A 27,941-nucleotide genomic window follows, 5' to 3' on the forward strand; every position below is an offset into this window, starting at 1 on the left:
CCATACTGGTCAGGTCACTACATACATAGATGACCAAACTAGTCCTGAATAGTCTGTGACAGTGTGGTGTCGTACTAGGCTCTAAGAGATGTGAATCCTGTCTGCCATAGAAGCTTGCTGCATGATGTGCCACATCCAGGGCCAAACTACAAGTGACAAAAGGCACAGGTTGGACACTTGTCAGCTTCCCTCAAGTTTTAATGGGAAATGTAGGCATCCTGGTCTTGCAGCTTGGCTCTCCGACTGTTATCCAATGGACTTTTCAACTGTCACTTGTTCAACATTCCACTAAGCTGTCCAACCTGCATCATTCAGCACTTGTAGCTTGGCCCTCAGGGGCTGCGAGGATGAAACATAGAACAATACAAGCAACTGTGGGCTCCCAATTATAAAGCAAAGGAAACCAAGTAAAATATGCTGATTCTTTGCACCTTCAACTTAAGATCCTAACAGGAGATGCTCAGAATCAAAGCTGCGAATCTCCATTTGTGAAGTAGGCACCTCGTCACTGAACCAGCGTTACTCCTATGTACTTTATACAGCACATTCTTACATAGCCCACGTGAAGACCCTAGCATGGTAACTTTAAGTATTAACACAACCCAGCCGCTCACTGAAAGCAATGTCATTTTCCAAGCGTTTGAAATATTCATTAGAAATGTGAACATGATCCACATTATGTCCCTGTGACTTAGGCTTCACTTTGAAGCCAGAGAGTAGTTGCATCACAAAAGGACTTGAGCCGTCTTCACAGAAAGCCATCCCACATACAGCTCTTGAAATCACACCTTCAACAAGCATACTTATTTCAGTTTGGTATTCAAGCAGTTACACATTTCTCATTTACAGGATAGAAAAATCCAAATGAGACACCACAGATACACATACAGACTAAAAGTTAACAGGCTATAAAAGGACCATGTTCCGCTCAATTTATTTGGGCGTGCCGAGGCTTAAAATAGCACCATGACCAAGCCCGATATTCTCAATAGCAGACCTCCTTCCCTCTCTTCCAAATGCACCTTTAGAAAGTTGTCTTAAAAGCAAAGGGGTCTTCTGTGTCTGTATCTAGTTTCCAATTGCAGCTTATGGGCAAGGAAAAGTAAACATGTTAACATGCCTGAACTCAAGACCTCTCAACAAATTGTGGCAAGATCAAATATCAGACCTGCTCGCATTGTTAGCATCAGAACGCTAAAGATGAGCACTTATAAGTTGAATCACGATCGTGAACCTTTTAAACGCCACCTAACACCCATTACATGTTCTGGCAACCGATACAAGCAGGAGCAGAAATGATCCTTTTAACCTGCTGCTTTATTCTATAGCTGAACTAAGAACCTGCTAACCAAAAGCACAAAAACCACCTGCTGCTCCAAGGAAGCCATTAAGCAAGCTGACACGGAAAACAAGCCTGTTGCAGCAGCTTCAGGTGGATGACCACTTTGGTCTGCGGAAGAGTAAGATTTAAGTGCAATAGCACCTTCACAACCAATGAGATTTCCAGGGTATAAGCTTTAGAGTCAACACTCTTTCTCATGATGCAGTGGTTCTTGTTATAGAAGTATCTGTGGGATGCAGGTTCAAATCCCCACTCTGCCCCAGAAGCTTGCTGATGTTGAGCCAGTCACTGTCCTTCAGCTGAGCGTACCTAACAGGTTGCCAAGAGGATAAAATTAAGAGAACGATAGAAGCGGCTTTGAGTAGATGAAGTTCTACCATTAGGTAGAAAGGTGTGATATAAATGAAGTTAATATACTCTAACAAAACAAGCAGTAATTGTAGTCACTACTGAAGTCTTCAATAAAAGAGACAAAATATAAACTTTATTGTTATCCAACATGTGCCAAGTACAAGCAGGAGCTGTGGAAGTAAAGACAATTGTTGCAAGGGTAGTGGGGAGAGAAATGGCTGGACATGAAGCAGCTAGAATATACCAACATGAAAACCAGCTTTTTTCAGTAACACAAATGGTTTTTTCTGCATCCAGCTGTCCTGGCTTCCTCCACTACCACTCTGGAATGCACAGGGGCACATGCATGTGTGTGCGTGCGTGCGTGCGCACACACACACACACACACTTGAACTTTGAGCCTGGGCCTCAGGTTACCCTCCTCCGTAACTGCTGGTGCTGCCATAGTGGAATTTCCAGTCCGGGCAGCATCTTAAAAACTAACAGGCTTATAGTGAAAAGCATCTTTATGGGGCACATAAAGGTAAGCAATGCATGAAATGAGCTACGACTCACAAATGCCGATGCCACAACGAACCTGTTCATCTGCCACCATAAAAACAAAGAGTTCTTGTAATGCCCTGGAAACCATCATGGTTGCATACATGGTAAGAGCATTAATAGGTAACATGGTTGCTGCTGTGAGATCTTGTTAAGCAGGTTCTTTTACAGGCCCTCTTCCCAATTAAGGCTAGCTCTCTGTCATCTTGCTGCTTAATACTTTCAGTTGTATAGTTCCGCTGATGCAGGATCAAAACAGTATTTGATGTTTTCATAAAAGCCAGCCTTCTAAACTCCTTCCAGGATGTTTCGTCTTTAAAATGACCTAATAAGAGCAAAACAGAAGTAGCGGAATAAATTAGTTTCCATTTTTTCCCCAGACGGGAAAATAAATCTCTGGACTAGCTTGATATAACTGCTACCCCCACCTTTCGATCCAGCAATTATCTCTGACACACAACCCTTGGAGAGTGAATCCAGCCACTCTCTAATGTTCCTACTTAAGCCAACATTCTTTTCCCAAGAGTGGAAAGCAAGAGAACTGTCAGTGCCCTAGTGAGTGCTGAATCTAAACAGCATCTCCACTTATCTGGAGCTCAAACACATAGGCCTTGTGCAAAATCCCAAACTTACAAATCTTCTGTGCCTTTAAAATGGTGAAACTGAGTGATTGCTGGAAAGCCAAGAGATATTTGCAATGCACACTTCTTACCAGAGAAGAGCCACACAGATAAGAGCTCCTACCTCCCACCTCTTTCCTCATATTCTTGCCCCACCCAGAAGGGACATCTTGCTTTTAAAGGTTCAGCCATCTTAAGCTAATACCTTGCCAAGTAGTAAATTTTTTCAAAAGCAGGTATAGGTACCTGAAAAGTTTCTTGCATTGCAGTAAACCACCCTTGCTCTTCATACCTGGCATAACCAAAGCTAGAACAGAAAAAAAAACAAAGATTTAAGCCTTATCAACACCGAGAGACTGCTCATGTACTATCACAGCATTACAGTATTCAAGTAGCAGTTTGTATGTTGTCTCCTGCATGGTTTATCTCCTCAGTCACCGTCCGAAGACTCAGAGAAGCTGTAGGAATATGCAGGCTGCAGACCGAAAGGTCCAAACTTGCTCTCCAACAGTGTGGAATGGGACTCTACGTCATGGAGCACAAAGGCCTACGCTCCCGTACGCCACATGGACAGAGCTGTGAGAGAGCGACCTCCCCAGATGTCCCCGTTGGGTGAAAATGCACTGCACTGCAAGGTTACTGTTGCTGCCTGGAACTATCAACTGGACCAGGGATAGGCAGCTCTTTCAGTCTATTATAACAGCAAATAGAAGTGTTTTTCCTCAAAAAAAAAAAAACACAAGAGGAGTCTCCTCCCATCTCCCATGCAACAACTATGCTCTTCAAGTTGCCACTTGCCGGCTGTTCCCCCATTTAGGGTGGCAGACCTGGCACTGACCAGAGCCTGTGGGACTCTTCCGTCACGGCCCTGCACTGCGTGGAACATGGTCCCTGAAGAGGAGAGTGCAGCCCTCTCATCGGGAGACCTTGAAACTTTGCCAGGGCTTTTCATTGGGTATGAACAGCAGGCATCTTTTAGGCAAGGGAGCTATTTGGGGAGGGGGCGTTATTTTATTTGGTTTTAATCTGTCATGTTATAGTTAATACCGGTGAGCTGCCTTGAGCCTAGTGGAAAGGTAGGGCACAAATATTTCAATAAAGAAAATAAAACATCTTCCAGTTACAAACTAATTGGCTCAGTAACGTATTTACTTACTTAAATCAACGTCCTCCATTTTCTTACAATAAGGGCTTCACCCTTACGGAGCTTGTGAGCTCTGGAAAAGCTGGGGAATTAGAACAAAATGAAATATTTACATTTCTCTTCCCTTTGAAAAAGGTTAAAGTAGTTTTTTATTGCACTGCATGCTTTATACCGTTTGCATCACATTGTTTCCTAATTTGTGAATCCTGTTTTATCTCCTTGTTCAGTGTTATGTATTGTACTGTTCTTATAAAATTTTATAATCTGCCTCGAGTCTCAGCGAGAAAGGAGGACTATAGATGAATAAATAAACAGAACAAAATGTTGCAAGAGGTCAGTAGGGATGCTTGCTGGCATCTGATCATCCCAGCTACATTTCCACACCCCCACAGTAACATTTCCACATAAACACCATCTTCCGCAGTAGGAATGCTTAAGCAGTAGTACCCGAAGGCAGCCACAACACAGATATTCAACTGCGCCAAATTGTTTGTCAGATACCCAGTGCTGCAGAATGGATTCTGAGAACTGCCCATAAATTCAGCAACACACACACAAAACTGCCAGCAGGTACCTGGAGAACTGCAGCTATCATGATGTCCAGAAGTCTAATCCTTCACATAAAAGCATCGCTAGAATGGCATTGCTCAGGCTACGAAATTAGAGCAGGATTCGGAACTGGTAGGATGACACAGCAAGAGCAGAGCATCCACTATAATGAAAAGAATGAAAAAATATGTTTAGGTGAATCCGGTCCTTCAATTCTTAAAAGCATTTACTTGAAAAGGGTTAAGAAAATCTCATAAGCAGATCTGAACTCCCACATCGCCTAGCGTGGTGCCTGCCAATGTGTTTCCTGGAATCCATTTGCTTATTTCATGGAATCACAGGAGTTGGGACCTCCAAGGTCATCTAATCCAACCCCCTGCACAATGCAGGAAATGCACAAATACCTCCATACGTCCACTGACCCTTGCTCCATGCCCAGAAGATAGCAAGACACCTCCAGTGTCAAACTGGCCTGGAGAAAATTGTTTCTCGATGCCAAAGTGGCGATCAGCATTACTCTGGGCACGCAAGGGCCACGAGAACGAACTAACCCTTCCTGCCTTCCCGGTCATGATCTGCCTCCGTTCACAGAATCAGGAGTGCTGTCAGACGGCCGTCTACCTTATTCTTAAAAACCTCAAAAGGAAAGCCCGCCACCTCCTTTTATTCTTCCACATGAAGAGCGAATGCTGGCTTTCCTCCCCCTCACTGGTGCAAGAGATACTTCAGAAGAGCCCAGAAGTCCTCCCCTTTGGGGTCTGAAGACAAACTCCAATCCAGAAACAGCTGCCCATGGCATGAGGGAATGCTTGGGCTGCGAACTCCTAATGCTTCTCGATCCCCCTCCCTCCCCTGCCCAGCAGCCATTTTCTGATGGTGCCCAGCGGCGTTTCTCAGAACTCCAAGAGCATTTGAATACTTAGCAAGATTGGAGGCTGCAACCACGATTTCTTTCCTGGAGATACTCCTGATCACCTAACGCAAACCATTCCACACTTTCATGGGCTCACCCCGTGAATACCAGGATTCTCTGGAGGGAATACCCTGGAAACCTTGCCAACTATACCCAAGCAGCTCTCAACAACCAGCACATTTACAACTGATATATTGTCGAAGGCTTTCACGGCTGGAGAACAACGGTTTTTGTGGGTTTTCCAGGCTGTATTGCCGTGGTCTTGGCATTGTAGTTCCTGACGTTTCGCCAGCAGCTGTGGCTGGCATCTTCAGAGATGTAGCACCAAAAGACAGAGATCTCTCAGTGTCACAGTGTGGAAAAGATGTTGGCAGGTCATTTGTATCTACATTTACAATTGCTGTTAACTTTACTGACTAAACACAGAGCTTGACTGACCAGTGTCTCCTGCATGGTTTATCTCCTCAGTCACCGTCCGAAGACTCAGAGAAGCTGTAGGAATATGCAGGCTGCAGACCGAAAGGTCCAAACTTGCTCTCCAACAGTGTGGAATGGGACTCTACGTCATGGAGCACAAAGGCCTACGCTCCCGTACGCCACATGGACAGAGCTGTGAGAGAGCGACCTCCCCAGGTGTCCCTGTTGGATTAACATCCCGTTTAAGTAGGGTGCTGTGATCTTGCACTGTCTGTACCTAAATACCTTTTCAGTTGAATACAACAGATATTGTAATCTGTTTCATACTGGCAGTCTTCATACTTAAAATTCCTGTCTTGTCGAGACTGTTCAGCATAAGTAAATGGCACCAGGATTCTTATTTAAAGATACAAAATCTTCCATGGCTCAAGGTACTTATCTAGAATTCCTTAATTTAATAATGAAAGTGCACAGGACTCAAAGTGAATAAATACATATGATCTATACACATCACTACATATCCAATGAATACTATATTAAATAGTATTATAGGATGGTCACATCCTATAAATTCTTAAGTCCCAGTCTGCTGCTCTCAAAAGACCGTAAGACTAAAGCAGCTCTTCATATCTCCACATTCAATGTACTTATAAACAAGCAGTTTGTTGAGACTGTTGGCAGTTTTGGAATTTTGAGAAAGGGTACTGAGCACCACTCAAAAATGACTGCCCTGGGGCCTGAGACAAACTGGAAAAAAGCTGCTAGGAGGGGTGCAGAACTAATAACATACTGGGAGGTCCCACAAAACATTGAGCTTCTGGTTCCAAATGGGTGCTTCCTGCAGACTCAAAGGTGATGCTGCCTCACCTGAAACACCTCCTAGTCTGAAAAAGGACGGGGGGGGGGGGCTAGGATTGGATCTCACAAGCAGAGGAAAACACCCAGTTGAAGACAAATGCATTAAACTAAGCACACTATTGTTGATAAGAGAGAACCCACAGGCAAGAAGCACCAGGAAAAGGAAGAATAAGCATCACAAATACCTTGAGATTCCAGAATGAAACAGATTCTTCAGGCGTTAAGGGAGACTCCATCAGCATGACACAGGCTTCCACAGCTTCTAGAAAAACAGATGGAAGATGGATTCACTCCACTTTCTACGACACCAGGATCAAAAAGCATGCTATGAGTTACTAAAATAAGACAATTGTCTCCTGCATGGTTTGTCTCCTCAGTCACTGTCCGAAGACTCAGAGAAGCTGTAGGAATATGCAGGCTGCAGACCCGAAGGCCCAACTTGCTCTCCAACAGTGTGGAATGGGACTCTACGTCATGGAGCTCAAAGGCTTACGCTCCCGTACGCCACATGGACAGAGCTGTGAGAGAGCGACCTCCCCAGGTGTCCCTGTTGGATCAAAAGTAAAGGAGAAAATGCAGGGCAATTGGGGGGTTGTTAAGGAATCTCAAACAAAAATACAAACTGCAGAGAAGTTACTTTTATGAATACCTTGAATTTTCAAAATGGGAGACATGTTCTTCTGTGAGGCAGCTGACCTTCCCAAAAACAGGCAGTGATTTTCAAGGATCTCTCACTGCAAAAAGAGAAATGAAAGTTAACACAACATCCCACAATACAAACGTGTAACGTGTGTTGACAAAGCCAACAGAATATAGTGGGATCTAAAATGTGGCATAGTGGTTAGTGTTGAACTAAGACTGGGGAAACTGGGATAAAAATCCCCCCTCCCATGGGATTACTCCAGTTACACACACTCATCCCAACTTTCTTCACAGATTTGTTGCAAGAATGAAACGGAGAGTAACTACGCACTCTCTGCTGAGCTCCTTAAAGCAAGAGCAGAGCAACATTAAAGCATCCTACAACAGTCTAGGCCTCAATTCCACACAACAATGAAGTTCTTTCCCAGGCTAGAAAAGGTCTATCAAGAGATGTGCTACCTGCCATGTGAACCCTTTTCCCTATTCAAAGGTCTGCAAGGAACTTCAAGCAGCCAAGTAAACTTTTTGAAGTTTGTTTTACAGTCATGATGCAAAGTTCATTTAGCTCAAGCATAGACTGATTAATTTGTAGCCCTACCTCATTTTAATGGGCTACTTTGCACAAAACTGAAAAGTTATTTTAGTAGGGAAGGTACTATTTTGTCTAAACAGTTCAGACCTTTGTATCTGTGCTGTTCAAAAAAATGACTTGAAGTTGTACTACCATGATACTGGTTTTGGGGTGAAGGTGGGGGGGATATAGGAAAGAAATATAACCACTGTGCTTAAACATAACTCTTCTAGACAGATTAGTGCCCCACTCAGAGCAGTGAACAAAGTCCATGTTGTTATTATCAAACAATACAGTTGGGGAGCTAGGCTGAGAAGAGTGGCCTACTCAAGGCCACCCACTGAGCTCATGGCAGTAGGGGGATTTGAACCACCAGAGTGCTGATTCATATCCCAACCAACATGGGATATGAAGTGTCTTAAGCATCTGACTGCCAAAAAAAGTACACCATACGTTGTTCTCCATGCCATCATTTTGCCCCAACACCAACCCAGTGAATTAGGCTTAAAGGGACAGTAACCCAGAAACTTCAAAATGGAAAGGAGGATTTGAACCCAGATTCGAGTCTAATACACTAGCTACTACACTATGCTGACCATAAGGAAGTGTCTTAAGAAAACCTCGATCAATATGAAGAGCACTGCCCCGAAGCTATTTCTCAGAAGCTGTGCCATACAATTTGGTGAATGATTTTGGGCCAATCACCTTCTTTCGGCATCACTTGCATTTAAGGTTGCCAACTCCAGGTTGGGAAATTCCTATAGGTTTGGGGGTAGAACCAAGGGAGGGCGGAGTTCAAGGAAGAAAAGGAGCTCAGCAGGATTGGAAGGCCTAGACCCTGCCCTCTGAGGCGGCCATTTCCTCCAGGAGAACTGATCGGATCTTCAGGCCCCACCTGGAGATTGGCAACTACCAGCATCACAGGACTGTTGTGTAGACAAGAGAATCAAACGTTCTTTGGGAGACTAGCGGAATAAAACTGGGGGGGAAGCTCTGCAAGAATACAAGCTGCCACGTTTTCTCTAATGCAGAGACCACCCACCCACACGCCCGCCCACGGTGGCAAAGAGGCGACTGCAGTAAGAAATGCACAAAAACAATGCCCAAGGGCGGTAAGAATTGCACAAAAGCAATGCACAAGCGCAGTAAGAAGTACCACCTTGGATAACTGTACCAAAAGCCTGAGCCAGGAATTTCCACACCACCCTCCACCAACACGTGCATTTAAAAATAAATGCACTTCTCCTCCTCCTCCGTTGCCTTAAGCAAAAGCGGCGGCGGCCTTTCCAGGTCTGCAGCCGCGTCCCCTTCCCTACAACCTTACCTCCGTCCACCATGTGGCTGGAAGAGGCCGAGGAACCCGAGACGCAGCTATTTATACCGCGCAAGGGGCGACGGGGGAAAGGCAGCGATTGGGTCACTCACAAGGCGCATGACCCGAAGCAGTCGGAGAGAGAAGGGTGGAGCCAGAGCCGGTGGAAGGGAACGTGCTGTGCATAATTCTTGCCGCCCGGAGCAAGCAAATTGGTGGGTGCTTTTCATTGCATTGGCTTGAAATTCATCCACTTCCCATTTCCTCCGCTTGAAATCCATCCATTTACCCCCATTTTCTCCTATAGTATTTGCTTGAAATTAATCCACCTCCGATTTTCTCCCATTGCATTCCCTTGAAATGCACCCCCTTCTATTTTCTCTTACTACATTTGCTTGAAATTCATCTTCCACCACCACCGATTTTCTCCCATTGCATTCTCTTTAAATTCATCCGCCTTCCATTAAATTCGCTTGAAATTCGTCTATCCCCCATTTTCTCCTCTTGCATTTGCTTGAAATTCATCCACCCCCATTTTCTTCCATTGCATTCCCTTGCAATTCAGCCACCTTCCATTTTCTCTCGTTGCATTCGCTTGAAATTTCATCTCCCCCTCCCCATTTTCTCCCATTGCAGATGTTTAAAATCAATTCCCCCTCCCCCTTGCTCACTAGATGAGCCTCTTCCTGGGCAATTGGGACGCCACGCAGATGGGGGTGGGCAGTCTGGGTTTACTGCTCCCCCACGTATAAGCTCCTTGCAACAACATGAAAAATATTGGGAGAAAGGCTGTAGCCTAACCCTTTGTATGGTCTGCTAGTTCCCCGCCCCCGAGCCTGAAGCACTGCAGGCAATTCAGCCTCCTCCCCTCTCTCGAGTGGCCCAAGCCACAAAGAAGCAGAGACTTCAAGCGTCATCTTTGTAGCGGGACTAACGTTTCTACGTTGCTACCTGGGATGCGCAGCTTGCAGTCAAGGCAATCCCCATCCACTGGAAACAAAACAGAGTCCTGAGCCATCTTGAAAGCTTCGGCTTTACTTTTCAAGATGCCAGAAGGTTCCTTCTGGAAGGCTGCTTAAAAATCTAACTCATCTGGGGGGCCTTAAATGTAGTCCTACTTTTCAAGCTGTGTCAGGAGTATTTTGCAAAATGGTTAGCATAAGAGGTGGAATAGTCTGCTCCCTTTCTTTGACCAGTTACCGATCCTCCAGTGCATGTTTACTTCCAACAAGAGACACCTTTAAAATTTTAACTCCTCTAAACCTAGCATCCAAGCAGTTGTGCGATCAAGGTAGCGTTCATCCTCCCCTCTCCCCTCCCTTCCTTTGTAACTGCACCCTTTTAAAACTGGGCAGAGTTTATTACCTAGAGTACGTACATCAAGTCTTTATTTACTTCGTGTTCCACTTTTGGTCCCAGTGGGGGCCAAAGCAGCTTACAGTATTCTCCCTTTCCTCCATTTAACCCTCACAACAATCCTGTGAGGTAGGTCAGATTAAGAACGTGTCACTAGCCCAGGGTCACCTAGCAAGCTCCCATGGCAGAACGGAGATTCAAACCGGAGTTTCCCAGCTCTTCCTCTGACGCTCTAACCACTGCACACCCTGTCTCTCATGTGGAATCCCACACATGCCAGAACACAGTAGAGATGCTAGAAGTGGGCTTGCTCCTGGCCCAAGCGGCAACTCTCAAGGACCCAACTGCTCTCTTTCCCTTCGGGGTGCTGCTGGAGCACTAGGAAACAAAGTTGGGGGAGTTGCTTCATTGCGGGCAAGGGGAGACAATCTTTCTAGAAGCACAAGCAGACAAGGGCTTTCAATGTACATTTTGATTACTGAATGGGTGGGGAGTGAATAGGAGCATTGGGACAGGGCTGAGTAATGTGGAATATCCTGGATGTGCCCCAGTTTTTAAAGTTCTTCCGTTTGTCATTTACACCTTTGGCAATCTTACTCATCTAGATTGACTGCTAGCTGCAGACGAGTTTAGTCCATCTCAGAGTCGTGCACTCGATTTGCCTGGTCCATCTTGTGTACAAGACACAGGACTGAGCATTTCTGTTACACTCATGCAGTTGAAGAGGCTGCCTCAGAAGATGGGGAAAGGAAGCACCTCCTGTTCACCAATTCTGACTTTCCCTCCATTGCATGCAGGGTCCTGGAGACCTGGAAATGTTTGCCCGACCCTGTCGTGGATATAAAGATTGAAGATGCAGGTGCTTCATGAATTCTCTATCATGGATGTCTTTCTCTTGTAAACAGGTGCCAAGTACCATGGGTTGTGCCCTACCAGCTTTTCTGCTAGTGAGAGAGGGAGAAGCTTTTGACTACCAAGGCAGCTATGGCGGGGACTGCGCAATCCACATTGGCCAAAGCCATACAAGATTGGAACTGCAGGAAAAGAATCGGGCAAAATCAAATGGAAAAAACAGTAAGGATACATCCACTTAGGCTAAAGATTTTGCTTCGTTGGGCAAAACTGCAGAACAGGCAGTTTCCCCCAACATTATTACATTTTTATCCTGCCAAGGAGGTCAGGGTGGTTATACATGTTTTCCCCATTCATTTTATCCTCACAACATTCCTATGAGTTAGGCCCAACTCGAAGGCTGAGTAAGGATTTGAACTTGAGTCTCCCCAGATCTACTCTAACCAGTGTACTACACTGGCTCCCTGGCTGATGTCAGTGGCATGTACACTGCTTGGCTCTTTGGAATAATAGCAGCTAACATGGACATCAGCATAGACCTCCTGTGGCTTTTTCTAGTTATTTGCAAATGTTTCTCGTTCTCCTTAAAAGCATCCTAAATGCTTGTCTTCCTTTCTGATACTGCATTTAGATGGTAGCAGAAAGATCTTCCATATAAGCCCTTTGGTTCCAACCCAGACTCAAAGCCATAAAAAGAACTGTCATTTTTTTTAGCAGGAACAAGGCCTTTTTTCATCTAAACATTTGATACTAGCTTACCTTGAATCAAGACCATCGGTCTGCCAAGCTCAACACTGTCACACTGTCTGGCAGCGGTTCTCCTGGGTCTCCAGAAGAGAAGTGTCCTTTCTTAACACATCCCGCCCCCCCTCCCCAGGACAGATGCCAGCAGCTGAACTTTTAACATCGAACATTTAAAGCACATGCTCTAATACTTTTGAGCCATCTTCCTTCTCAAATCTGGAGTTTGCCACAAAACTAGGTTCCCTCTCTCCAGCAGTTAACAAAAAAAAAGACCAAGCTTTGTTCTAAAAAAAAAATCCTAAAATAATTTTATTTCATAAAATTTTGTTGATAGGAAGACAGATATACAATGCAATGATTTCCTCTACAGAGATATTTTATACATCATAAAAGCAGTTCGGATCTAGGGTGCACCAGCACCCAACTGTTTCCTACACGCGAGAGCCTCTCTCTCTGCACCTTGTTTTTAAGGATTGCTATAGAGGGGGACGAGGCAAACCCCACTCCTCTACCCCATGGGAAATAGTCTCACAGTGACTTGATGCTCAGGAACAGGAGTGGGATGGGGGAAGAACAAAAAAGTTCAGAGTTGTAATGGATGTGGGAAGAGTCAGAGGCACGAAGGCAGCACTTGAGATTTCCATGCCTTGGTCTCCTGGCTCCGCTGATAAGGTGACCAGATCCAATTAAGAGGCTGGGGCTTGAGAATCTTTAAATACAGGGAGAGAAAATTGCACAGCAGAATCCATTTCAACCGGTGTTAAGATTTTCTCATCTGTGTGTGTAATAAATCCTGAAGTCCCATCTTTGATGCAGCTGTTAAAGATTCAAGGAGCCCTGTCCCTTCTCTTGCATTGAGTCATCCTGCTCCCCAGATGTTTGGCATTTGGGGAAGAAATGGCAGTATAAGCACAAGAACTCTTTAAGGACAGTCAGCACAGGGTCACAAGGGACATGTTCAGCTGTGTGCGGCCAGCAAGCGGTGAATACAGTCTTGTGTCTACACCCGTGAAGTGAGAACAGAAAAGTGGAGGTGCAGCCAAGAACCAGTGATAAAAAACCCCGCTTACATTAAAACACCCTCCAGATCCCTATATTCATCATCCCCCCCCCCTGCCCCCGGCTCCATCTTCCATCCTGGCAGTGTCTCAGGATGTCATTCTCAACCGTTCTGATTTTTAAAAGGATATCCCATTTTGCTTCTCATATTTAAAAAGTCAGATTTAAGCCCTTATCTGATAAAATGTAGAACCTTCAAATTAAAAGTTTTGCTACACATCTACAAAAAGGCAAGTTTTCTCTGGTTTTGAAAAGCATTTTTTTAAAAAGAAAGAGGAAGTGATGATTTTTTTTAAAAAAAATTACAGTATATTCCACACTGCCACTTCACCAAGGCAACTCATTTCAGGCTTTGCAGTTCCTGTTTAACAGGCTAAAGGTTTTTTTTTTAAGTGAGGCTTCTTAACTTTACAGCAAGTTTGGAGGAGGATGTTTTTGCCGTACGCTGGAGAAAAAAATAAAAGTTTTTACAAGACTCAGTACATGTCCTTTAAGAACTATACAATTCCACCACAGGACAACAGAAAAATTGGTCAGTAGTGATTCTGAATATTAAGTAGGACATAAAACAGTAACGTGTCAGTTTCTTGCCAGGACGATACTGGTTTTTAAGCTTCGTTTGTACAGAGCAAACACACCGATATACACACACGTACTCCCAATTTGCTAGCTCCAAATCTTTTGGTAAGAGCTCCAGTCTTTCTTTCTTTCTTGACAAAAGTGATATTAAAAGAGTCCACAGAACGTATTTACAGTAGATGTGGCCAGAGAGTGCAGGACAGGAATTGTGGACGGTGCGTTACCCTTTCATATGATGGAGCCATGTATGACGAATCCAAGCCAGAGGCTGATCCTGGCTACAAGCAGTATTGCTGAGTGTGTGAGGTATAGTGTTTCATTGTTGACGTTTTTTTGTTTTTCCATTGTGATCTGATGGCACTTGAGACAAATTCCTTCTGATGTAATGCTACTTTTGAAAAAGGTTCTAAACCCTACTCTTTTCCATTCCCTGTAGAAAGTCATTTCCTGGATATGTCAGGAAGGCAAATCTTGGGCAAACGTTAAGGTTCCTCCTCGCTGGGATAACACAGCAAACACCGCAATCCTCTTCTGATGGTATTGCAAGAAACACATTCATGGCCGATGATACCTGCGACAGATGTAAAAAGAACCCACAGTTCGTATTTGAAAAACCGTCAAAGAAACACAGACCGCCGAGGCCCAAAGTAGAGGAGAAGCCAACATGACCAATTACATTGTTCTGCAATTACGTGGCCAATTACGTTGTTCTACGCAGGAATGCGTGAAGCTGCCTTATAGCAAGTCAGACAACTGATCTATTAAGGTCAGTATAGTCCACTCTGACTGGCAGTGGCTCTCCAGTCTAACATCACCTACTATCCAGTTTATACTCTGGTTTCTCTTCAGATCACATAAATCTTTCGCCTTTTACTTACTATTCAGTTTGGACTCGGTTGACTTTGTATCTTGTGCAGCACTGTATATTTATCTCTAACATTTCCTGTACTTTCTGCCTAGAAGGGATTTCTGAGTCTTGTCTGGTTTTAGAAAGATAGAGACACTTGTTGGACTTTTTTTTTCCTATGCAGAGACTCATTTAATGTCTGTTGCTTAGAGAAAGATTAGTTCAACCTGACACCAGCAGCATTTTGATTCTGCCCATCACTTAACAACCAATACTGGCTTGAATAGGCCTCCTTATTGCAGCCTGATGCATTTTTCCTCCAAGCCCTTTTTATACTTAATTTTTGGGAAACATTCAGCTTGGTAAAGATTTCTAGAGAACTCAAAAGCTTGCATAGTGTTACGTTTCATGTGGATGGGTCCTAACAGAAGGTTATGTAGACTGTTCTTGCTTTTGGTCGTCACCTGCTACCTACTGTTTTAACAGGAGATTCTGGGGACTGAACCTGGGACCCTTCTGCATGCAAAGCAGAGGCTCTACCACTGGTTTCACCCCCTGTATTTTTATGAGACACTTGTTTGAGCTTGTGCTCCGTGACTCCGATGCCCTCACTCTTAAATAGTGTGGACTGTTGCTACAGAGCTAAACTGCCCATGAAGACAAGATGCTGTCAAGAGTAGCATTAAGACTCTGGACCTCCTCTTGTACTAGCCTGTGTGTTTCTTTCATGAGCTGTTCTTACTCCATGACAGAGCTGGATACACTCACCTGCCACTGCATGCAAGTTTCCGCTTTTAATGCTCAAAGCTAAGGCAAGGCCAGGATCCCTTAGAGTATACAAAGGGCAGAAATGCAAAATAACAACCAACTGGTTGGTTAGTGATCTCAGATGGGAAACTTACAGTGCAAGATGAAGCAGATACTCACACTTAAAATTGCCAGATCTGTTTGCAGTAGAGTAAGAGACAATCCGCGATTAATTTAACATGTGCCATGAAATATCCAGAATAATAAATAACAGATGGTTCATGGTTAAAATGAGCATGTGTGATGGAATATACAAGATAATGATTAGAGACCGGGTGAAAGAAATCTCATTTCAGAATTCTTCTGATCCATAACCTTCAGATCCATCAGATCACTATGAAGATACAACTTTTTTTCTTCTGTTATGAGTTCTGTGGTTACTATAATTATATGGACACTCTTCATTCAATCTGAAGACATCAGAAGGATATGAAAACAAGCTTTGTTCCTGGGATCTCATCATACTATCCTGTGTCCCGTTGCACATGTTCATATTAACTGTTAAACCATCTGGTACATATTATTTTGAATATTTCATTGTACACGTTATATTAATTGTGGATTATCTGTTACCCTATTGCAAACAGATCTGTTAATTTTATTGTAACTGTTTGGTTCATATCACACTATAATTTTCTATCTGAGATCATGATATTCCAGTGAGTTATTTTACATTCCTGCCTTCTGTATATTCTTGTGGATCTTGACCTTGCCTTAAGTTTTTGTTTTGTTTTTTTCATTTTCTGGAGGACCATATTCCCTTCTTTTTGGAATGGGCCACTCCTTCCATGTGGGTTATCACAAACTGTTTCCATGTGCTGTTTCACAAACTGAGACTTGCATGCATGGATGAACAGAGGCATGTGGTCAGCTTTTGCTCTAGGCTAGGAATGTACATAAGGGGGCTGTTTCTCCACCTACACACAGCCACCACACGCTGTTTGAAAAGTTGACTGTATATCAGGAGAAGTCTGGGGAACACTCCAAGGCACTGTGGGAATGCAATCAAGGGGTTAATGAATCTTTCCCTCTTACCCACCGAGTGAATTGCTTGCTATCTTCGTGGACTTCCATTTCAGAGCTTTTGAATTCGTTCAGCTCCTTTCGGATGGCAGCCTGCAGGAGGGGATGGAAGAGAGGAAGAGCCATCTGATCAAGTCTGGATATCACACATTTGTTCCTGTCCTGCTCCTGCAACTCTTTCATTGATTGCTATCAAACCCCTGGTGAAAGTAGGTGCTCCAGCCAAATTTTTTCTGCCTGACTGCCATCTTATTCAGACAAGAACTGCCCTCCCTTGGTCATTGTGTAACATTTCCTCTTCAGGCACTCTCTGATCAGCAGCCAGAAACAGAACATGAAAGGAAAAGAATCTGGTCTGGAGCCCAGAAGGGCCCTATAAAGGGGTTTGGGAAGCAGCTGGCAGAAAGCACCGGATCTGCATCAGCTTTGTTACTTACAGTGTGCATTATTTATTTATTTATGTTCTCTCGTGTGTGCGTGTGCGTGCGCACGCACGCGCTTAGAAGGGTGTGACTCTGCTTAGGATGGCAATGTATGTATGATAGAAGCAGCCCCCCCCCCCATCCCTGCATATCATCAACGCCACTGAACCAAGTCATCCCCAAACGTGTAAGGGTTTCCGCTCAGTGGACTCCACGGGCATGCAGAAAAATAGAAGAAGGTATTGCATGAATCACAATATGCAGGAGGAAAGGGAGAAGGGGCCGAGAGGATGTGGCTCACGGCCCTTTGGGCATCCATACCTGCAGTGCCCCATGTTTAAAAGACACACAAGCTGCCCAGGGATGGTTTCCCTCCACGCTCCTGCTCACCTTGTCAGCTGGCGTCAATTTTGTCCAGGGCTTGTCTGCTCGCCTGTCATAGTCATTAGCATCTGTTACTTCAACATACTCGTTAAACCTCAGGATCTTCCTTGCCTGCAGCTCAGCCACCGTGGGCCTTTGGCTAAGCTGGGGGGGGGAAGCAGATAGAAGATCTGTTTCTTGTGTACCTTCAGCAAACCCCTATTTTCTTGTGATCACTGCTATACTTGACTTATTCTGCTTGCCCAATCAGAGCTGGGGGGGGAGGGGGGGAATCAGTAGACAGCTAGGAGGGAAAGCACACATGGACACACAGACCTCACCACCATTTTATGCTGAGACAGAAGCCTGCAAAATTAAGTTGAATTGTGTTTTAAGCAGAGCATTCTTGGATATCCTCCATGCTACACCCCTTGGCCAAAGTCATTGCAACCAGGTTTCCTCGACTGAACCCGGAGCAAACCTTATGAATTCCCACCCCCGTGTCGCATGCTTCAATGAGCCACCTCCCACAGAGCAACTTCAGCAAATATCAATAAAAGCACACAGAGTTACAATACCTTTCTGGTGAGCCTCCGTTTGATTTCCCGCTTTTCTGCCTGCCGGTCAGCCTCATTTTTTGCTGTCAGGAAGAAGGTTTGATGAAATTTGGAACAAGCCCTTTGTCTCCATAGCAGAAGTTAATAACATAGCCAAAGATTAAGGGGGTGGGGAGGTCAAGCTATTCGTTTTAAAGCAAAACCAGCGTAGAGAGGCACACGTCGTTTGTGTGTGTGTGTCTCTCGTTTTATGTATGTGGAGCTCTGTGTGAATGCATTTTATTATACCACACAACAGACAGGCCATGCAACAGACCGCTGTCTGTAAAAATAAAGCAGTGAGATACTTCATAGCTCAGGAGGCATCCATAGCTCTCCCACATGCTCCCCAGTGTGGCATCCGCTAAGTGGGGCTTGTGGTTGGCAGGTGGTTACCACCTTGAAACGACTGCTATCAGAAGAACAGGTAAGGTACAAGCCTTCCTGAGCATTCATGAAAGTAAATGTGGCTCTTTAGGTTGACGGTAATTGAAAGCGTGACTCTCTGCAAGCTGCAGAGTGAGCGTCACTGAAATAAAGTTATATCCAGACAGGACACACTCTACTGCTATACGGAGGGAGTTTGGGTCAAGACGTGCCCCACAGGCAATTTCATTTCAGACCATTCTTCTGTGGTTGAAATCATTTATTAAGGATGGAGATAAAACAAGTCAGAGATGACAGACAAGATTTGGCGCCTTTCATTCATGGCCCAGTAACTTATTAGGGTTACAACAGTGCTTTATGGGGGCCACCTGGATACTTCATCTGGTGCAGAATGTGGCAGCAGCCCCAAATAATTGCCACATGATTCTGTTTCTCCTATACTGAACAAATCTTGCATTGGCTGCCAACTTGTTTCCAGGTGCAACTGAAGATGCTTCATTGTTGACTTTTGCTTGGGCCCAGTTCATTTAAAGGAACATCTTTTCCTTCATGCATCTCTTCAACATTTGGAGGAAGGTCCCAATACATATGCTACATGCCTTCCTTTAGATTAACATACACTAGAGCATGGGGCTTTCCTTAGGTGGTGTCTTTATGATCTGAACATTTTTTGAAAACGTAATAGCCCTCCTAGATTAGACCAGCGGTCAGGCTAATCCAGCTTCCTGTTTCATACACTGGCCAGCCAGTTGCCTGGGGTGAGGAGGGGGGAAACCAGTCACAGAGGCCAAGGCCCTCCCCTGATGTCCTCTCCTAGCACTGGTATCCAGAGGAAACTAAAGGAAGTATTTGGAACAACAGGGGTCTTGCATTTGTATACATTTCAGGGTGGCTGGCCTGGCCCTGGATGTTTGGACACTAGCGGCATAAAGTTAAGATGGTGCTCTACCTCCCCATATTGTCCCCCACCCCGCCCCCAATCTATATATTCTGGAGCTCTTCAGCTTTGTTCTCCTCAGTCAAATGCAGAGAACTCTTATCCCGCTGTCTGAGCAAGACTAGGAAGCATTCTTCCCTAGACCCTGAAATCAACTGATGGCTCTTAGCTCACATTATTTGCTCGGCCAATGATACCCAGAGCTGACATCCCAGCCTGCTGCCTTCGACCAATCTAGATGCCAATGTGGCATAATTGCTGAAGAGCCTAAGTAAGATGTGGGGGAGACAGGTTCAAATCTCTGTCTGCCGTGAAGCTCACACCTTGGTCCAGTCACACACTGTTAGCCTAACCTACTTCATTGGAGAATAAAGCAGCAGTCCAGTGGCTAACAAATTTTATTCCACTCTACACATAAGCTAGAATCAATTTTGTTACTCTGTAAAGTGCTGCTGGACTCCTATTTTGTTGCCACAAACTAACATGGCAGAGTGTGGAGATTCAAACACATCTCCCAGATCCTTGTCCAACACCACCACACCGCACTGGCTCTCATCCCAGGCCCATCCGACCTCTCACTCGTCCCCTTTCCCTATTGCTGGAATGCATTGTGTTCCTAATAAACCATCTTTCTCACACTTCCTTCCCCAGCAGAACTAAGTGGTGTCACAATGGGAGGGGGATCCTTTCTTTAAAAAAAGTTGAACTTCTACCCAGCTCCCACCATCACCACCAAAAATGCTTCAGTCCTCAAGGGGCAAGCCCTAACTTTGAAGCATCATTCATTATTAGCAATCTAGGTCACCTACAGAGGCCCTTCAGCTTGCTGAGAATGTAATGAAATTTTCCAATGAAAGCAAGAGGTGGGGCAGTAAGAATGCTGCATGGCAGGTGTAGCGAGTGGAGTTTCTGCTCTGTGTTTGTGGGATAGCCGCCAAAGACAATGCCTTGCAGCTAAAGCACTACATATATTATAAGATGAATGGACGGCATTTAGTAATTTGGCTCTCACTTACGCTGAAGGATGTTCCTTTGCTCCAGTTCTTCTGCAGTTGGTCTCTGACTTAATCGCCTGATTTAAGAAAAGAATCACAAATGCAACGTTTTAGTGCAAACACAAAGAGTGATTGGTGACCTAGCACGTTCTCTGGTGGGGGCCACAGGAAGACTGCAGTTTTCAGCATCACTCACACTCCTCCTCAGCACTGTATTATTAATGCAATGGACTGGGATCCTGCGGCTTTGTTCCACTCACAAATGCACTTCCCTTTGAGGGAAATACCCTTCCCCCAATGTTTTTCCAAGAGTCTTGTGAAGGGAAGGTTCCTTCAGCCAGAGGAAAGCACTTCCGCTAGCGGAACACATCTACAGGACCCAGCCCAATGTATGGGAGACAAAGGCACCGTGCACGATGTGGAATTCTATCCATAACATCCCAGAAACAGCTTATGCACTTGACCCCAGCTCATACTACCTATTTAACTTCCATTTCCAGAGTCTGTTGTGTATGGACATCAGCACCACATTAACAAATTACTACCGTCAGCTGCAAAGTTCCAAAAAAAAAAAAAAAGTAACCCTTACAAATACATTGGCTTACTGATAGACCTCCCCCTACACCAACACACACCTTCTGCTGAAAACCACAGATGGAAGTTCTTCCCAAAGAATCCATTTGTGAGCAAGTGTCCAGCATGCTGTTGAATAAAGTACGTCAAAGTGGTGATCTTCAAGCAGATTTCAGCAGCAGGAGGGCAGGCACCAACCTCCTTTGTACCTGGACGGGGGGGGGGGGGGAGGTTGTGGGGCACAAACGCCCTGGGCTTGCCTCTGGACCTAGACTGGGGCATTTCTTGCAATTAATTTCTGTGAAATGCTAAGCACAAATATTCTGAAGCAAGGAAGGTGCACTGGCCCCTCCATGACCCAGAAACGAATTTGCTGGGGTTTACCTTGGCTCAGCAGGGAGAAACAACGTAGAGAAAGCAAGAAGGTTCAGAAGTCCATTCCTAAAGTTCCAATAACTGTTTAGCCCTTTCAGATCTAGAAACTGCTGAAATTGTTTCCCCATATATGGAAGGATACGTTAAAAGTTCAAAGGACTGAGTCAGTGTTTCTAGTAACTTATAACTAGGCCTGGAAGTCGACTACAGCAGGCTGTGCAGTGGCTTAAGTGCAATACCGGAGTTCAGTGAAATCACATTCTTCGGAAAGAGTGCCAGTGTCCCCCACCCCACCCCACCCCAGTTCTCAGACTCCCACATGCCTACTACAGCCTCCCCGATTCACACACTATTCTGCCCTGCCTACCTGATCAACGTGGTCCCAATCTGCTGTCGTATTTCATTCCACTCCTCCTTGCTCTTCCGAGGAAAAACATTCTCCTCTGGTAACTCCTGCCGTGGGGCCATGTTGCCCAGTTTCATGGCAAGGGTATCTTTCCTCTTGACCTTGTTGGCTAGCGCACCTTCAGAGACAGAGATATTTATCACTAACAAGTCAATGCCACTCCACAGCTATTCCAACTCTTTCAAGCTCTGTTACTGTTGTAAATACAGGACACGGTGTCATCAAATGAATGTCACGGTGCCACCAGAACAAAATCTCCAATGCAGAACAGGCACTGAGGCTGCCCTTTTGATTTCTCTCTGTGACTTTTCATCTTGGCAGGGACATGCAGCCCCCGATGCAGTTCTAGACCCCCACCCCATCTCATAAAGGATATGCAGAAGAGGGGGTCAATCAAAACAAATGGGGTTGGAAAACCTTCCCTTTGAAGACAGATGGATGACTTTTTAGTTTACGGGGGTAGGAGCAATAGGATAGGTTTTATAAACTTTGGTACAGCATGATTAAAATCAAGAACATGAGAGCTTTCCCCCCTCTCTCTGATAATATTAGGACTTAAGCCACACAATGAAACATATCAGTAGTAGATTCAAAATTTGGGAGATCCAGGTTTGAATCCCCACTCTGCTACAGAAGTTTGCTAGGTGACCATTGCCCAGTCACATACTCAGCCTAACCTACCACACTGGGTTGCTGGTGAGGATAAAGTCCTCCTCCACACAACATTAAATTACACCGTTCCATTCCACAAGCATCAAGGATGGCCACGAACTCTTAATAGGGGTTAGATTAATAATTAGAGAAGAGGGCCGACCAATGGTTATTAGCCATTATGGCTAAATGACCGTGTTCAGAGGCAGTGTACTACCTGAATATCAACTGTGACGGGGGTAGGGAAATAGAAGAAACCCTCCATTTGTGCCTGGATTCAGCTCCAGCTGAACGACCTCTCCTTGCTCTCTGCCCCCCCTCCCCCACTTTGAACTTCAGAGGGAGAAGGCACCCCCTTTTGGACCAAGACTTTACCAAGAACCCCTCTCCGTGAAAGCCTGCTATACTAAATCACATCTTGTTTGACTACTGCAAGCTGCTTTCAGAGCCGATTTTCGGCTCAAAAGTGGAATACAACGCACAACAAAAAACAAGCCAGGCAAGGACTACGGCTTTCTGGCCCCGCTAAAGGGCTTCTTGGGGTCACCTGGCAGACCACTCTGTTGGACCAGAGAGACCCTGGGTCTGATCCAGCAGACATCCTCCTACGTTCTTGTGGATTTCATTCCTAAGCCTCTTACTGTTGTGGCTTTCGTCGTCGTCTTCCTCCTCCTCCTCCTCCTCCTCCTTGTACAGAATGGGGCCCTCGGAGTCCGAGTCACTGGGCCCCTCCTCTTCATCCTGCACCGTCTGCAGCACTAGCCTGGGGATGACTGTGACCACTGGGTCCTCCCCGATGTAAACGTGGGAACTGGGATGGTGCACGTCTTCTCGGACATCCTCTGCCTCTTCGTCATCGTCTGGACTGATTGAACGGCAGAAGTTATTAAAACGCTTTAAGGGCTTACATGCCATTCTTCTGCATTGTTTTTATGAGAGTCGGCAAGAAAGGCAGACTTGTAAAGAGAATAAAATAAACATTTTAAAAGATGAGATAAAAAACCCCTACGTTTGTAGAAGTACCTACTGAAAGCCAAGCCAAAGTGTGGCCCGCTGGAGTCATGAGCACATTCCCGTCATTGGGAACATGGAAAGACCAGGAAGCAAACCAAGTTAAGCTTTTTTCAAAAACTCTCTTCTCAGATCAGCAAAGAGATCTCTTCTCCACTAGAGAAAGAATATTACACACAGTGATGGGGGTACCTACGGTAGCTGGCTAGGCACAGCCAATGCAGACCTACTTATTCTCCCTACCCATAATGAGAGATGCAGTTATTTCATGAGTGGAGCTGCCATTGGCTTAGCTTTCCCCCTATTCAATGCACTCAAATGGTTGCAATCAATTTGAGGAAGGGAACTGGTCCTTTTGAAGTGACGCTTATCAACAGGGCTGTGCACAAACACATTCTGGGCACACAATGTGGTGTATTGGTTGGAGTGTGAGATTAGGGCTTGGGAGAGACCTGGGTTCAAAACAGTATTCTGCCACAGGTGGTCTTGGGCCAGTCCCACTCAGTCTGACCTACCTCACAGGGTTGGTATGATGCTAAAATGGGAGTAGGGAGAATCCTATAATCCCTCTTTGAATGGAAGGTAGGATAAAAATATACTAAGACAGAGACAGAATTCAAACGTTCAAGAGCTCAGCCTTTCAGACTGTACGCTTGCGAGTTTGGACAATGCTCATCAAGATCTAAGACATGCCAAGGGGGCAGGAGTAGGAAGTCCAGCTGCTGCAGGCAGGATTCTGGCCGTGCCTCCTCCCTGCCCCATAGCAACTAGCAGAAGCAAGAGAAATGGCACACACATGCAAATAGGGCTTGATTAGCAGATTTTATACAGGCTGCAGAATTCTGTTTAAGGAGCTCAGACAGCTGTTTTCTAAAGTGGAGCAATATAGAAATAGACTCACAAACATCTCCAATCCCAGTTCTTCATATAAGCCAGATCCACACCAATTAGCCCAAATTTTCCCACACGCCTTCATTTATTCAGTTTTAAAACCTAAGGTACAAGTGGTGCACTACCGCATTAGGACCTTTGGTGCTCACATGACACCAACTTTACAATAAGCCATTTTACAAAGGGTGTCAGGAGCACAATATTTTAAAGCTGGCTCCCTCGCTATTCCTTCCTGCACACAGATACCAGTTAAAAGAGATGTGTGGAACTAAACATCAAAAGGCAGACTGAGTCCACTGGGCAGAGCTTTCCCCAAAAGTCATTCCAAAAGAACTCACACTTTCAGCATCTCGATGGTCACCGGAAGTGATCTCGTCCGGCCTACGGTGCCATTATCCTCGAAGGTGCCTTTATTTTCAAAGAGCAGCGAATGAGCCCGATGTGACCCTTCCCCAGGTGGGGTTGCCGGCAAGGGGCTTGTGAGAGCCTGCTGAATAAGAATGTGCAGAGGGATCTGGGGCAGCCGCGAAGGCACGTGAGGCTCTCCAAAGCCATGCTCAGTGGCCCTTCTGGCCACATCCAGATTCAACAGCCCATCTTGGTGGGCCTCCATTGGCAGTTCAGAGGAAAGCGGGAGGTCTACCCCATGGATGGAAGTAGGCAATGGGGCATGTTGGGGTTCAGGAGGAACATGAGCAGGCAGAGGGGGCGACGGAGAGGGTGGAGGATGTGGCAGCATCATGTGCCCGGGTATCGAGGAAGGGCGATGGGATGAGGGCATGATCCTGTCGCTGGGCGACTTGGGGGCAGCAGCCATTTCAAGCGACGAAGACACGTTCAGTGGGATGCCTCTTTTCGGAGGCAAAGGCGGAGAAGGTTTCTGCAAAGCTGAGCCACCACTAATTGCTTGAGACAACTCAACTAGAAAAGAGAAGAGAGATTATTGCCGTTATGTTTGGGTAGCGCAGACATCCTCAACCTGAGACAGGGTATAGGAAGCTATGCAGACTGGTTAGTGGAAGAAGGCAGGTTTCTGCAGGAGCTCAGCTGCCCACCCAGAGAAAAAGAATTTACTCAGCCCTTGCGATCTAGTACCAAGAACAGCAGGTGGACTAAAGAGCACCATCGAGGTCTAGTACTAGAGGCTTGGATTCAACCTTTTGATGTTACAGACTTGCTAGATAGCATAAGTGCAATCCTAAGCAGATTTATACCTTTTTAAACCCATTCGCTTCAAGGGTGTACCTCTACTTAGGCCTGCGCTATGGGTATGCCGCACACTCTCCATCTAACCACTCCAAATCTGAAACTACCCCCACCGCCCCACCCAACATAAAGGACTGCATTTATAAACACTGGATTTCTGCTTGTTATTCCACATTGTGACTGCTAATGCTGCAGAGATTTCTGTCATCAGCATAGAGGTGAGGTAGGCATCTGTTGCCAGTCAATGCTTTCTTCCTGGCTTGGGGTAGTGGTGTTTCCCCCCCCCCCACCTTTACCTGCATTTGGCAACAAAATTGCCATAAATCCTGCTTTTACAGCATTCTTCCCATCTACAGGCTCTACTGCCACATTTGCACATGCAGGAAAATGGGGATAGTAAAACAGTGACAAGGTAGAACAGGCTGCATCATATCAGACTACAGGTGGCGGATTCCAGTTTTAATGCTACTTCCATGCAAACAGAAAATTAGCACAGCAGCGTGAACGCGTATATCCCAGGGTTCCCCAGTGCGATGCCTGTGAACACCATAGAGCCCACAGGCACCTTTCCTGGAGCCTGCCAAGTGTTTTTAAAAAGTGGGTGGGATCCGCTGGAGCTTCTGCTCAGCTGGCCTTCTGATTGGCCGCTGGAGATATGATCGGCTGTGCAGATATTTTTAAAGTTGTTTCAGCAGCAGCTTCCACCACAGCACCTTCACTTTATGACTGGAGATAAGATGCATGTATGCAAGAAATTGTTTTTAAACAATATGCTCATTTTAAAAGTCATCCTGTTAAACAAAGCTTCTGCCAGAAATGTTGAACGGTTGCTAGAGTTATGCATGACCTTATTTCCCTAAGGTTTTGTGCCAGGCTCTGCCTCTTGTGGCAACCATTTTGGGGTTGCACCCACCAAACAGTTTCAGAACTCCAAAGATACCCTCAGGCTCAAAAAGGTTGGAGACCATAATACATTCCCTCTCTTTGCTTGCTGCACTGGTTTTCTGCTTGCAGAGAGTTTATAACATACAGAACTCTCCAAAATATTATTCCTTTCCCAGTAGCATAAGACAGCACAGTTCACCTACCACCTCCGCATTTTACCATGTTACTCCTTCCTTGTCCTCTTGCCTTTATCAAACTAGAGCTAACCCAAAACCAGTAAGAAACCATTAACACTAGGCCCGGAGGGAGGGGAGGAGGAAGATGACCGCAGAGGACCACAGGGCCCAATGCTTAAGTAAGCTTCATAGGCCAGTCTTCAACACAACAGGTCTGTAAAGAACTACAGGGAAGCAGCTTAGACAGAGTGTTAATTCTGATCACAGGAGCTTGTGGATATAAGAATAAGCAACATTTCTAGTGACACACAACTTCTTGCACTTAGAAGGCAGCCATGGTGCTGGCCTTATAAATATGGGGGGGGGGGGCGGGGAAGAGAGGCAAGACTAAGCAGCTCCTGCATATTTGTCTCTCCTGCCAAGTCAACCCCTGCTAGCATCTTAGCATTTGCCTATGTCGGGTGGCACTGGGAACCACTTTGTATCTTTTTTGTCATGAGTGTTTAGCTTCATAACAGATCCTTTCACAAGGGCTCTTCTCATGTGCCACATTTCTTCTCATGCCTCGGTTAAGTCATATTTTACATTTTAAATCTCAGTAGCGGAGTCCAATTTGTTTGCTTCAAGCAAGAGACTTGGTATGAGAACATTTGCAAATACGCAAACTAGCAAGCAGGACAAGAGGGTGCAATACCCTAGCAGACCACAAGAGGAAGCAAGAGAAAAGAGCAAAGCAGGTTCTCCGTTAGCAAAGGTCAGTGCATGTTTTCAGCTTCAAATTTCTTAATTCTCTCACAGATCAAGGGCCAAGTATTTCGGATAGTTTTCACTGACCTTGGCTACCACAGGCATCAACCTGGGAGGATTTCTCTAGCTATTCTCATTGAATAGTCTAAACCAGACACATTCCTAACTCAGAAACAGATCTGGGATCCAGCAAGATAGATTACGAAGCACTACCCCGAGGACAGCTGAACAGGAACTAAGTCTGTCGTTATCACACATGCACACTCTGAGCCTCCATATCAAGGCATGATGACGTTAAACCCTCCCATGCTTAACGTGTACACAATCAGTTACACTGCTCCAGAGACCAAGCAGCGCTCCCATGTTTGAGATCTTTCAAGCCGTCTGGAAAACCTTGAGCAGGAGATGGTCTTGGCTTGGATGAGTTCAGTTTCCCCTTCAAGCAACTTTGAGAGCCAACACAGAGTAGTGGGTTAGTGTCAGGTTAGGATCTGGGAGACCCGGGTTCAAATCCGCCCTCTGCCATGGAAGCTCACTGGGTGACCTTCAGCCAGTCACACACACTCAGCCTAGCCTATCTCACAGGGTTGTTGTGAGGATAAAAATAGAGGAGAGGAGAACAATGTAAGCTTGCTTTGGGTCCCAGTTGTGGAGAAAAGCAGGATATAAATATAGTGAATAAAATATATAAACTTCCCATACTGCCCGCTCTCTTCCCCATTTAAGGAAAAGACACATGAGTAGGGTAGCTAGCCACATTAGGCTGTTACAGCGCACAAATCTTAGGAACAAAC

At 45.4% G+C, this 27,941-nt stretch overlaps 1 protein-coding gene, 2 long non-coding RNA genes and 3 other non-coding genes across 12 annotated transcripts in view; 1 reads left to right on the forward strand and 5 right to left on the reverse strand.

Moving 5' to 3' along the window:
* Window positions 1–1,806: 1,806 nt before the first annotated feature.
* LOC129343355 (uncharacterized) lies at window positions 1,807–9,303 on the reverse strand. Of its 3 annotated transcripts, none has more exons than XR_008598290.1 (7): window positions 9,272–9,303; window positions 7,384–7,468; window positions 6,920–6,993; window positions 4,572–4,709; window positions 4,010–4,079; window positions 3,100–3,160; window positions 1,807–2,558 (listed from the first exon to the last, which is right to left on the reverse strand). It is a non-coding gene; the product is annotated as an uncharacterized LOC129343355 (long non-coding RNA). The 3 variants fall into 3 exon arrangements; XR_008598288.1 differs by having other exon boundaries at window positions 6,920–6,996; XR_008598289.1 differs by having other exon boundaries at window positions 6,920–7,281.
* Window positions 3,258–3,465, reverse strand: LOC129343754 (small nucleolar RNA SNORA73 family). The gene has a single exon (XR_008598329.1). It is a non-coding gene; the product is annotated as a small nucleolar RNA SNORA73 family (small nucleolar RNA).
* Window positions 5,898–6,105, reverse strand: LOC129343755 (small nucleolar RNA SNORA73 family). The gene has a single exon (XR_008598330.1). It is a non-coding gene; the product is annotated as a small nucleolar RNA SNORA73 family (small nucleolar RNA).
* On the reverse strand, window positions 7,082–7,288 carry LOC129343753 (small nucleolar RNA SNORA73 family). Its single transcript, XR_008598328.1, has one exon. It is a non-coding gene; the product is annotated as a small nucleolar RNA SNORA73 family (small nucleolar RNA).
* An 87-nt stretch (window positions 9,304–9,390) lies between the features above and the next one.
* Window positions 9,391–14,727, forward strand: LOC129343149 (uncharacterized). Its single transcript, XR_008598278.1, has 3 exons — window positions 9,391–9,474; window positions 11,521–11,689; window positions 14,286–14,727. It is a non-coding gene; the product is annotated as an uncharacterized LOC129343149 (long non-coding RNA).
* Window positions 12,497–27,941, reverse strand: part of PHACTR4 (phosphatase and actin regulator 4) — a 95,557-nt gene continuing 80,112 nt past the window's right edge. For all 5 annotated transcript variants that reach the window (XM_054999187.1, XM_054999188.1, XM_054999190.1 and 2 more), the window contains 8 exons: window positions 24,472–25,054; window positions 22,873–23,096; window positions 21,542–21,698; window positions 20,248–20,303; window positions 17,890–17,951; window positions 17,339–17,476; window positions 16,543–16,619; window positions 12,497–14,420 (listed from right to left, as the gene is read on the reverse strand). In XM_054999187.1, coding sequence (XP_054855162.1) covers window positions 14,405–14,420; window positions 16,543–16,619; window positions 17,339–17,476; window positions 17,890–17,951; window positions 20,248–20,303; window positions 21,542–21,698; window positions 22,873–23,096; window positions 24,472–25,054 — 1,313 coding nt within the window. In that variant the 3' untranslated portion in view covers window positions 12,497–14,404. The remainder of the gene's footprint in view (window positions 14,421–16,542; window positions 16,620–17,338; window positions 17,477–17,889; window positions 17,952–20,247; window positions 20,304–21,541; window positions 21,699–22,872; window positions 23,097–24,471; window positions 25,055–27,941) is intronic.

Source organism: Eublepharis macularius, chromosome 15, assembly GCF_028583425.1.
Source record: "Eublepharis macularius isolate TG4126 chromosome 15, MPM_Emac_v1.0, whole genome shotgun sequence".
NCBI classification, from domain to species: domain Eukaryota; kingdom Metazoa; phylum Chordata; class Lepidosauria; order Squamata; family Eublepharidae; genus Eublepharis; species Eublepharis macularius.